A 12539-nucleotide genomic window follows, 5' to 3' on the forward strand; every position below is an offset into this window, starting at 1 on the left:
AAAATCACAGTCAACAAGAACGCTCGTGCCACCCTCGCCAGCGTGAGGAACATCATCCGCAAAAATAAATACAGGAGGGACCTGCGCATGGTGAGTTCACACAGCCCGGAACCCGCTTTTGAAACATTTTACGGTTTAGTTATTTGTAGTAGAATACCTTTTGCTTGTAGGAAATACTTTCACACTTGCGGTTCATTGTTTCTATGTAGTGTACAAGAGGTTTAAGGCTCCAAAGTGAAAGCATGCTGTTTCATTCAAATCAACTATGGAGTTAATGCACTTCATTAGATGACTGCTGCTCTGTCTCTGTCTTCCAGGCTGCTCTGAGACGTGTTAGCGCCATCCTGAGGAGTCAGAAGCCTGTGGTGGTGCGGAAGAAGCGCACCAGGGCTCCCAAGAGTTCATAAATAGTTGCATATAAAACTTTTGACTTAATAAAGCTCTTTTGGTCAAAGTTTTTTATCTCCAGGTCTCATTTGTATCAGTCTACTCACAATACATTGAACCTCTGGTTACTTGTGAAGCAAGTATGCATATTCAATAGGTTTTTCTCCCGTTACTTGTGGGCATTTCATGAGTGAATGAAGCAGAGCAACAGTTTATCAATTTTGGATGGGCCTAAAATGGTAGATTAAAGTTCATGTTTATAAAATGCTTATGCATTTTATCTAAACGATGATAAAAGCAGATGAATGTTTAATGGATTATCAGGGTTTTTTTTGCCATTACTTCAACAGTCAATGTCATTAAGTCGAGCTAAAGCATTAAAACACTTAACGGATTGAACTTGATGCTTCATGCATATATTATTTTTTGCTATGTGTTGGAGAGTGACTTTTCCCTTTGCTTCTCTCCTTACATGGTGTTTGAATCTTTCGTAAATGTAAAATAGATGTACATGTCAGAATTCCTGATGGTGCCCTTGTTTTATCCGGGGTGTTAAAGTTTATAATTTAATCAGCAGAAAGCTTGATTCACCCAGAATTGAATACGCTGTCATTTATTCACTCTCATGTCATTACAACCCTGTGTCCTTAACTTGCACAACATATTTTTTATTTAATTGTAATTCACAGAAAATCTTCTCCTCTGCTGCAGCTCTCAAATCTCATTTGCTTGCAATATAGCAAAGTATTTATTAATATTTTCATTTTAGTTTTTATTATTTAGTGTTGTTTGCTATGAGTTATTCTACTAATACTTAATGTACCATCAACAGTAATGTTTCATTAAATATTTGGCTCAAGTTTTATTAGGTTTATTTTTGTAATAAAAATTATTTTAATATTTACATATGGCTTTAATTTATTTTTCGGTTTTATGCAGCTTTATTCCAGCTTAATTTTAATGACCTAAAACATTTTGTAATAGTTTTGGTGAATATCACGACAGATGAGTTGTTTGGACCACTATTATTGAAATGCGTTATCGCTGGTTTTATGAGTGCAGTGTCGGTGTGGTGGGGATACTGCTGTGGAGTTCATCCTGATGCATCAGTATAATCTATGACCGCGCTCTGATTCATGAGTTCACTAATGATTGAATTGATCAGGATAAAGCAGAGAACAGCCCTCTCTCCGTCTCTCGCTCACTGTATCAGACTGTCAGATGAGTGTGTCCTCAGCCTGCAGAAGCTCCTCTGCGAGTGTGTTCATGAGAAGATGTCGTTCTGATGTCAGGTGTGTGTGTTCAGGATGCGTCGCTCGCCAGCTCTGCGCTGTGTGTGTGTTTGTGTGCTGCTGAGTGTGTGCTGTCGAGCGTTTGAGCTGCAGGAGACCATCCACGCTCTCATCGAGGAGAACATCCACCTCCACGACCAGCTGGAGAACCTGACGAGAGCCCTGCGAGAGCTGCGGCAGCTCCTGTTCCAGCACAGCGACGGTGCGAGACTGCTTCAGACTTTACTCTCCTGACGCTTCACTTACGAGTCTTCAACAGCTGGCATTCCGTCTGTCATCTTCAAGTGTAAACGTTAAGGGCGGAGTAATGTCTAATTTTGCGTATTAAAAAGTTGATGTGTTTTGTTCCAGATCATACTCATGAACACGACGAGGAACTTCAACATCTCTGGGAGGAATGGTCACAGCACAGTGAGTTTAACCTCATTTTGTGGTCCAGGGTCACATTTGTGTTTCTTAAAATAACCCTAATTTAAATAATAATAAAAAAAGTCCTTATTTTAATTTTGGCCCTGTTTATATCCCCGTGCTCTGTATCGACTCATTGTGTAACGATGGAAACAGGACACTGCTCATCAATGGCACGTGTATTTCCTGTGACCATATAAGGGCAGGAATCATTGATTGACAGATCACAGAGGACTGGGGATTACACACTTCTATGCTGAAGAGACGCTCTTTCTAAAATATATAAAAAGCAGATATATGTTTACAGAGGCATATGGTACTGTTTAGAAGTTTGAGGTCACTATGTTTTTTTTATTATTATTATTATTAATAGGATACTTTTATTAAGCAAGGACAAGGAATTGATGTGAAAGTGATAGAAAAGACATTTTTGAACTTTATATTTATCTATTAATCCTGAAAAAGTGTTATTTTCACAATTTCTATAGGATCATGTGACAATGAAGACTGGAGTAATGATGCTGAAAATAATTGACATTTTAAAGTATATTCAAATAGAAAACTTTTTTTAAATTGTATTATTTCATAATGTTTTTACTGTATTTTGATCAAGTAAAGTGCAACCTTGGTAAGAGACTTCTTTTAAAAACATGAACATTTACTACATATTTTTTTAATTAAGGTGCTGCTGTTTCAGCTGTAGTAGATTATTTTTAAAGCAATTGTAATTCATTAAGTTATGTAATATTTTATGACAATATATTACGTAATAAAATGTCTGTTTTAGATACAGGTGTAACTGAGGACGTCCTGCGTCATCAACATTTAAAGTCAGAGTTCAAAGCTGCAGTGTGAGAGATCTAATGAAACATGACACAACCTCACTTTGGTAATAGGTTGCCTAAACATATAATAATAAAAGAGTAGATGTTAGTATGCTTCTGTTGTCACATAATAACTCAAATGCCATATTTGATAAGGCCATTTAACCCAAATTTGTGTAAAAAAAAAAATTATTTGATACAGATCTCATAACCCTGTCATCAGTAATCAGTCTTACTGTAATATTATTTATATACCACTAGTGCATTATTAATATTTTTAGTTCAATTGTGTTACTTGTGTTAGTTTTAGTACTTAAACTTATTTATTAGTTGCCAAGGTAATAAAATATGTATCTCTAATTCAATTATCCAAAAAAGTGTTTTACTAAAACAAAACTGCCAATTGTGCAGTAATGGATTGAAGTGTGTGTGTGTTGTAGGCATCGCACCTGAGACTCATCTGCTGTTGGAACACGCGCTCTGTGGACACGACCTCCATGGCTCCGCCCACTCCAGTTCAGGACACGCCCCCTTAGTATTTCTCCCTTTTATAGTTCTTGCACACATTCTTTTATGAAGCGCATATGCAGAGCTACGGCTTGAGTGAGTATATTCAACTATTTGACATCACTCAGAGCAAATACATCTAAATGGGGTTCGATCAACACTGATTGTCAATCTTGGGGAAGTTTGTTAGTGAACAAAAAAAAGAAGGAAATACAGACTACACAGTAGTTTATCAGGTGATAGTTTGACGCCTGTGTGTGTGAGAACAAGTATTGTGCTTATAAGCTTATATTTTTTACAGACTTTTTTTTTTTTTAGATTGTACTGTATTTGTAAGCACTTAAAATGTGCCAGATAAAACCATTATCAGGTTAAATACTATTAATCTTTGAATGTAGGTCAGAAGAGTTTTTTAATGCAACTCATTTTTAATTCAAATTGCTGCAACATTGGGTTGAAGAACTTGAAGTGTTCAGAGCAATCACTGTCAATCAAGTCTACTGTAAAATACAAAATAAATGTTTGTATTTAAATAACCTGTTTGGTAAATTTGCATGCTTATAATAAATGGACAAATATATAGCCTACTTGTGGTATGAATATATATATATATATATATATATATATTTTTTTTTTTTTTTTTTTGGGGTTGGCGCGTGATTCTAGGAATTTCATGGTTACCATAATAAAAAATAATGATTTTTAAAACAAGCCAAAGATCTTGATTTGTCTTATATTACTATTTGAGTTGTCCACCTTATTTTTGCAACGCTGATGTACGCTATTTATGTGAATGTGCAAGATTTATTAGCTGCTAAAGGTATAATAAGATTTGAACTACACAGTGCGTTTACAATTACGACAATACATTATAATGCAAGATATTTAGCAAGAATTCACACATTAAACATATTTAGCTAGCTAGATAGAAAAGGATCACTCAAATCAGAAAGAATGTGATAACTGCAGTGGACATGAGCGGGAAGTTATATTTCTCAAGGAATTTGTTCCTTCTGAATATTTGCAGCTGATTTGCGTGATATAAACTCACAATTGCGAATTAAAAAGACATAATTCGGAGAATGTTTTTTTTGCCCCGATTAAGCATTTTTTAATTAACTGTAAGAGTACCAACAAAATTGTCCTATCTGTTTGAATCTGTGTTAAGTCACCCAAGTTCAGACTGGACTGGACTTGTGTATTTGTCAGTAATCTTTCTCTCAGATAGAGCCACCAGGAGTTGTGCAGAGGCTGGAGAGTCTTCTGCAGTCAGGACAGCCTGTGCTAGGCCCTACTCCAGTCAACTGTTGCTTGTCTGCATCAATATAGAGACATGGACCTGAAAACATTCATTCATCAAAAGGCACTCCAGTTAAGCTGTGCATCCCAAGAAAGACTTAACAAGTAAGAGTCTATGACAACTGTAATTAAGACACAAAGAAGTGCATTTACCAGTAATAAAATTACTGTGTGTTTTTTCTGGGGGTGCCAAGGCCAGACTCCTATTTCTGTTTGACAGCGATCTCGGGCAAAAGTTAAACAATGCAGCCAAGAACAAAAAAAATACTTCTTAAGATGTTGTTTGGTGTTGTTCACTTTAAGGAATTTGTATGCGTTGTATTAGTATATGTTATAGTATCTTATACTTTATCAAATTTACTACAGTAATGGCTAAAGTAATTTGTCAATATTAATATAGTAGGATTACCACAGCAAATTACCATTCATAAGTTAGTACACACACACACACACAATTTACTATAGTATCTTTATTATATGGTTCAAAAACACTATATTATTTACTATATATATATATATATATATATATATATATATACACTATATGTAAATTTACTATAGTATATTCCCCCCACAATTTACTATAGTATCTTTATTATAGTATGGTTCAAAAACACTATTATTTACTATAGATTTGTTTTTTCTATAGTAAATTTACTTGTTTTTCATGTGGGCAGCATGGCACACCTGCTAAGCACATTGTGCTGTGTCCTGGTTGGGAAAAGTGTCATTTCAAGCCCAGTCTGATGTAAGGAGTTGATGGTTTTTGCAGAGATGTTACTTGTATGTATGGCCTTTACATTGCTTTGTTTGCCTCTTTTTTTTTTTTACTTTTGTGTATTTACAATTGTGGCTGTATGTAGCTGTATTAACCTGAATTGAATATTTTCTATATTAAACATGTCTTTATTGAGAAAGCATACAGAAAAATCTTCAAAGAAGACCATTTTTAACTATCTTCCACATGTTCAATTACACAGGGCAAAAGAAAAAAGAAACAAAAAGGGGAAAGGAAATTTTGCTGCACATGGGCTAAGACAGACAAATATTACCATATCAAATAAAAGTACATCACATTTACATCAATCACTGGATTGAGAGGAATCTAACATTTCTTGTATTACTATTTCGTTGTTTTCAAGGAATTGTATTAAAAGGTCCCATATTTAGTAATCTTTCAGCTTACCCTTAGTACTGTATGTCAGTTTCTCCAAAACATCTTTTAACCAATGACCAATTGATGGACCTTCTACTTTCTTCCAATAAAATGCTATTGACCCTCTTGCAAGAACTAAACAGATGTCTATCATTTTAGTTTGATGTCTTGATTGAATATTTTCTATTTAATGAATTTATTTGAAATCCCTTTGACTACTGTACGCTTTTGACAATACAGAAATTAGTTATGTGGTGACTGCATCCATTTCAGATGTATAATAACTCTTTTCCCCAAAGACTTAAGTTATAGTAGCTGGACAGTATTGATAAAGGAACAGATGTATTGTTGTAGATCAGGGGTGCCCAGCCTGAACTCTGCAGGAAGGTAGATCTCCAGGACCAGAGCTGGGCACCCTGTTGTAGATTAATAGTGCGGGCCCTGTGTGGGCCTTGTGAGGGCTTCCTGGGGGCTAAGTGATAGCTGCCCGTGCAGGGCCAGCGCTAAGGGGCCAACGTTTTGCCAATGAGCAAATTCTCAGGGACTGATTACGATGAAGCCGACAGAGATAAGATTACTAAGCCTTGATTTTGAGAGGTGAATTTTCACAAACAGAAATGGCAGAGCATTGAGGTAATCAGAATTCCAACCTTCTGACACTGAAAGTTCACATGTTTTAAAATCCATCTTAGAACTTTAGAAATAATATAGAACACAGTCCTGGTACAGTACGACTTTAGATTATTATTATTAATATTAATATAGACAAAAATAAACAGGATAGAAAAATAAAAACAGATTGAAAAAAGCAATATATTGTTCTCTGGAACCCCAAATTTACACATAAAATAAATCTATCAACCGTAAGAGCAGTTGGCATACGGATAATTAAGTTACCTGGAGAGAAACTCTGTCCCAACAGAGAATTTGGTTAAAAGCGCGTTTGTAAAATTTAAATAACATTAAATTAGCAAAAGGGACTCACTGTATACATCAAAGCCTGCAGAATTATACACACGGTCATGAAGAATAAAGAAACAAAAAGCTTCGAACAGAACATCACTGCCGTTGTAGGGAACGCAATAAATCGTTTGTATCTGCACGCGATGATGCACTTTCTGATGACAATTCCAGCTACAGAAATGTTTTCCCTTACAAAAGGCATTAGATTGTGCTAGTGAGGTGAAAGTACTTCTGTACCACAGAGGAAAGCACACAAGCTTATAGCGTTGTGCATTCAACGCAGGTCTGCGCAGACGTGCTGCAAACGCTCAGACTGAACAATGCATCTGGATTAAACATTGGCTTGCATTTCTGAGAGCACCTTTAAAGTACATTACACAAAATTCACACTAACATTAGAATTCAGAATAACACGGGCATCGACTTCACAACAGCTTCAACTTAGCACCATTGTTACCGAGATAAAGCTTTAATGGGTGAATCTCACAAAAACCTGTCAAGTCATATTTGACCCCAAAATCAAAAGAAATACATAACTACTGTGATAGTTTGTGCTCAAGAGTAGAAAAAAAAAAAACTACGGATACATTTTTTTGAAAAAGCGAATTTTTCTTGTAATTTGGATCTCCCCCCCCCCCAGGCTTGCAAGAATAGTGTCTGAATTTTGAGATTAAAAAATTGCAATTACTAAACCTTTATTAAACTTTTATTCTGTGCGAGATATAAACTCAAAATTCGGGCTTTCTAAAAATTTTGTAAAATCTCGTAATTTTGACTTTTTACTCAGAATTTCAAGTTAATATCCTCCCAATGTGAGATAAAGTCACCTTTTTTTTTATCGGAAACAAGATTCAATAAGTAATGTCTTTGTCAAAACGTTATTTTTTCTCTCTTGTTGAACAGCATCAATAAAAAGAAAAAAAAAAAATTACAGAAAAAAAAAATGAAATAAAAAATACATTTTGCATAGTCAAAAGAAAGCCTTTTAGGTCCACTTTTTGCATTGTGACATTTTCATGACAATTAAACACATTTTTGCCTGAAATACTCATTACTGTTATACTGTAATATTTCAGCAATTCAAAATTTCTGTATTACTGTAATAATCTTCATAGCAAATAATCCAAATTCTAAAAAATGAACTATAAACATGTGAAAATGCATATGGGGGTGAATATGTGTCACAAAAATGTCACCATGCAAATTTGTGCTTTCCTTCTCTTTGTAGGTGAAATATGACCCAGATGTGTTTTCGTGAGGGATTCACCCTTATAAACCCTTTGAACAAGACATTTGATTGAGACACGCCCCTTTAAAGTGACAGGCTGTTCAAAAAACAAGGGTCATGTATGGTGATATGCACAGGTGTGTCTGTACGTTTGATAGAAACATGCACCTTCATTCATTTACTGATCCGCCACATAAACACACACACACACACACACACACACACACACTCACAGTCACTTCCAAACCTCATTTACACAAACACAAACACACTTCCCTGTCTGATGGAGTGTTAAAATGACACGTTTGAATGACAACACCCCTGAAAAACCTTCCTTAATGAGACACACACTTAATATATAATCAATAATCAATTATTTTTTCTTCGTTTTCCTATTGCACTTTAGCATTTTTTTTTTTACATGTGACAAAATTACCATATAAAAGATCAGATAAACAATAAGTGTATATGTACATATAATACCTCCCAATGATCTTAATTCATCTCTTCAATAAACAGCTGATTCTTATTATAAAAGCACAAGTATTATAATAACTTATTATTATTATTATTATCATTAATTTGAAAGAGCGCAAGCACCAAAGAAATAGGCCGAGACAGACAGAGAAGAAGAGACAAAGACTAGACGGCGGGCTTGGCAGTTTCTCTGGCCCGGATGTCCTGAGTGTTCGTCCCTGCGAGATGATTGGCTTGTTTTCTAGAGGAGTTCAATCTGATTGGACATCCATGGCTGGTAGGGGCGGGATTTCCTTTAGACTGTAGGAGTCTCTAGTGCTAAATCCCCCAAAGCCCCGCCCACACCACCTCTTTCTGTTTCTGCAGTCCAATCAGTGGCTGAATGTCGAAGGGGCGGGACGTGGGCGGGGCCTGTGTGTTTCACAAGCACACACACTCACAATCTCACAAACACATTACAGGAAGCACACAGGTCCGACTTCTAGGTGAAAGCGCGATGAGGCCGTTGTCTTTGGTAAGTTGCCTATGCGTACGACAGGAAGTAAGGTAGGGTCCGACACCCGGAACAGGAAGTCAGCATGTTGCCAGCGACCGTTCAGTTGCTATAAAACACAAAACACACAATCACTGACGACATGCATACACAAGTGTCTATAGGAAATGAATTTGTGACTAAATTCATGTGTTATTGTTAAGTACATTTAAAACGATTAAAAAATGGTTCTCGTTTATGGAAATGAACGTGAAATAAAATAACATATTACATTTTAGATATATATATATAATATACATTTTAGATGAAATGTTTTTTTGTCTTGGCAACAAACAGAAATGAATGCGTAGGTTGAAGTATTCAAATTACTACATCTAAAACTAAAATAATAATAAATCAAAACTAAACAAGTATTTTAAAATAAATTAAAACTAATCAATAAAACAACTATATAAAAATAATGACTAATATAAACTTATTTTATTTATTTACATGTATTTAAATTAAATTGCACATATATTTAAATATATAATTTACTTATATTTGGATAATCAGGCAAAAAATATTTTGATCTTGCAGGATGCAGATCAAACGATCAGGTTATTCATAACAACCCTGATTATTATGATTTCTTATTCTTAATTTTTTGGGTAATTTTTATAACTGGTGCTTTTCATTCCTACTTATTTGTAAAAGTGTGTATTTATTGTCTGTGCTAGAAAAAAAAAAAAACATGACAATAAAATTTCTCCATTTTACATCAATAATAAAACTCTCAAATGCTAATCAGACTCTGTTTAACATGCACCTTGACAGAAACAGTTATGTTTTTAATTTTCTTTGCACATAATGCAAAGATTGCTGTGGCTATTTTTAAGAGAAGGTTGCTAAGGTGTTTTGGATAGTTGCCAGGTGGTTGCAAGCTTTTTGAAGGGAACGCTCACCCAGCAGGTGTCTGCTAACACATCCGGCTCCAGCGTCTCTCCGGTCCACGCCTGGAACCGAACTGCATTCTGGGACGGAGGCTTGGAGGGGGCGTGGCTCCAGATTGTCACGTTCAAGCAGTGGATAGTGATTCGTTGCTCCGCTCCGGCGCTCAGCAGATGCAGGAAGTTCATCTGAACGCGTCCGACAATGAACTCCAGCTGCACCAGCCAATGAAACACAGTATGATTATAAACTTCTTTTGCAAACACATCCTCTCAAGATACAAGGACATGCATTTATCAAATAAAAAAATAATGACGTAACATCTGAATGTTGCAGACCTTGGCTGTGGTGATGGGCCTGAGGCAGGTGCGTCCGCCACCGGTGAAATTGCACGTCACTTCTATAGAGTCTGAGGAGCAGCCCAGGTTTGGGTCGATCCAATAAGTGCCTGAAAATAACAGAACACAAATATATTAGCAAAACATAACAAGCAATTTAAAAAGACAGAAATATGAAAACTATCTACATCTACAGATGCTATAGGTGGTATTTAACTCTACAATGAAACTCTTTTCAGGCCCAACATACACGCACCATCGTAAAGCGTGTCCCGGCAGTCGTGCAGGTCCTTGCAGAGTCGAGCGGGGTGATCTCGTGTGCCCAGCGGGTTCTTCAGGCTGTGGACCAGAGAACTCAGGTAATGGAGAGTCCGCAGGATCTCTGGAGCCTGATCCAACATGGGCATGTCCATCAGACCCCGACCCTGAGAGAGCATCGAGACAGCCTTTAAAACACAGCTAACAACCCAACTTTGCTTTAACGTTCTCTAATGTATTTTTTAAATGTAACTGATACTTTTGAATGTTCTCTGAAACAAGTATCCCATCATGTTTTAATTTTTCTTTAAATGGAACGTTCCCTTAGTGTTTGCATAACTCCCCCCGAAAAGAAATGTTTTTAAAACATTTAAAAAAACCGGATGTTCAGAGAACATTCAGAAATAAAATTTTCATAACTTAATAGTAACATTAGCAAAACGTTCTTAGAACATATTTTTGTTAGGTGGGTAAACGGCCAATAAAACATTTTTAAAAATCTGAATTATTTGAAATAAACAGGCTGTGTCCTTTGTGTGTATGTGTCTGAATGATCTCACTCACCTCTATTTTCTGTGTATGTGTCTCCATAAAAACTGGCTGGGCCAATCCAAGACCAAAATCTTGTTTCTACAACATACATGCACATGTGCAAACTTAATAACGAAGATACACAGAATAGAACACTGAATGTGTGAATAAATTAATGAAAAAAGTGAATCGATAAAAAACAAAACAATAAATATATCATTTAAAATAAATAAATAAATAAGGTTATTGAAAATTCTTACCCAAGCCGGTGGGATTCTTGGTGGACCCTGTAGAGAACCGAATAATAAAACAATTAATCACAGCCATAATGAATAATACTGATATTACTTAAACATAGTAGAGATAGGTGTGTATGGGGTTACTTCAGTTTGGGGACAAAATTATCCCTACAACTGAGTAGATTCTGACAAAACGTCTTGTTGGGGACATTCGGGACAATTTAAAAAAATATATGTTTTAAAATGGTTTATTAACATTTTAAAAATGGAACCGTTTCTGGGTTAGACTGCTGTCATTATGCTTAGACACAAATCGGTGGACATCTATGCTAGGTCCTAAAAAGCTAAAGTAAATGTGCGTGTTTCTGAGAGTCTGTTAAAAGAAAGTGTGTGTTTTACCGGAAGTCCAGGAGGTCCACGTGGTCCAGGAGCACCCTGGAAAACACACAAATAAACAAAGTTAGAAACAGACAAGCGGCCTTAAAACAAACACAAGCAGTGGATGATGGGAAATGCTGTGTGTGTCATTGTAAAGACTCACTCGAGGTCCCTGAACACCCTGTGTGAAAACAAGAATGTGTTTATGAGAAACCTTTAAGATATACTGTGATATCAAGATCTGAAGAGAAAGAATAAATCCATGCCTCACCATCTCTCCTTTGCCTCCAGTGTCTCCTCTCGGACCCTACAGAGAGACGGCAGTGTGAGAGCAGAGGTCAGCTGAGGGTCAGACAGCAGATATCAACACACTCACTGTTCACTATAGTGTGTAAAGTAACGTATACTCACTGGATTACCGATAGGGCCAATTACACCGACAGGTCCAGCCAAACCCCCTCTACCCTGAAAATGACATGGAAATATTACAATAAAAACACTATCAAACCAGCCATGTGATCTATTGAGTTAAATTGATTGACTAGTTATTTGTAGACATTTATGTAGATATTTTAGATTTATTTATAGGCAGACAGACAGACATATAGTTAGAGACGATGGATGGATGGATGGATAAATGTGTATGTGCTCACCATGCTGCCCTGCGGCCCTTTAGGCCCCTTAATGCCCTTCAGTCCAAAGTCTCCGGGAGGCCCCTGAATAAACAAGCCAAACATCAAGCCCACATAAACAAACACACAGCTGTGCCTAACCCAACATTAATGCTGGTGGGTGTGTGTGTGTGTTATGAGCAGCACTAGAGGGTTTATG

At 36.3% G+C, this 12539-nt stretch overlaps 2 protein-coding genes across 2 annotated transcripts in view; one reads left to right on the forward strand and one right to left on the reverse strand.

Annotated features, from left to right (window-relative positions):
* Positions 1-457, forward strand: part of LOC306855916 (large ribosomal subunit protein eL28-like) — a 2060-nt gene extending 1603 nt beyond the window's left edge. Inside the window, exons 4-5 of the mRNA XM_079394873.1 lie at positions 1-90; positions 318-457. The exon at positions 1-90 is cut by the window's left edge and continues 29 nt beyond it. Of these exons, the coding sequence (XP_079250999.1) occupies positions 1-90; positions 318-407 (180 nt within the window). The 3' untranslated portion in view covers positions 408-457. The remainder of the gene's footprint in view (positions 91-317) is intronic.
* Positions 458-5612: 5155 nt separating this feature from the next.
* The window catches only part of LOC306855770 (collagen alpha-1(XXVII) chain A-like), a 63157-nt gene continuing 56230 nt past the window's right edge, over positions 5613-12539 (reverse strand). Inside the window, exons 51-61 of the mRNA XM_079394631.1 lie at positions 12362-12424; positions 12120-12173; positions 11980-12015; positions 11872-11889; positions 11730-11765; positions 11352-11378; positions 11125-11190; positions 10559-10727; positions 10303-10412; positions 9979-10179; positions 5613-9143 (exon numbers count right to left, since the gene is read on the reverse strand). Coding sequence (XP_079250757.1) covers positions 8997-9143; positions 9979-10179; positions 10303-10412; positions 10559-10727; positions 11125-11190; positions 11352-11378; positions 11730-11765; positions 11872-11889; positions 11980-12015; positions 12120-12173; positions 12362-12424 — 927 coding nt within the window. The 3' untranslated portion in view covers positions 5613-8996. The remainder of the gene's footprint in view (positions 9144-9978; positions 10180-10302; positions 10413-10558; positions 10728-11124; positions 11191-11351; positions 11379-11729; positions 11766-11871; positions 11890-11979; positions 12016-12119; positions 12174-12361; positions 12425-12539) is intronic.

The sequence above is a fragment of the Barbus barbus genome (genome assembly GCF_936440315.1).
Source record: "Barbus barbus genome assembly, chromosome: 36".
Taxonomy (NCBI): Eukaryota; Metazoa; Chordata; class Actinopteri; order Cypriniformes; family Cyprinidae; genus Barbus; species Barbus barbus.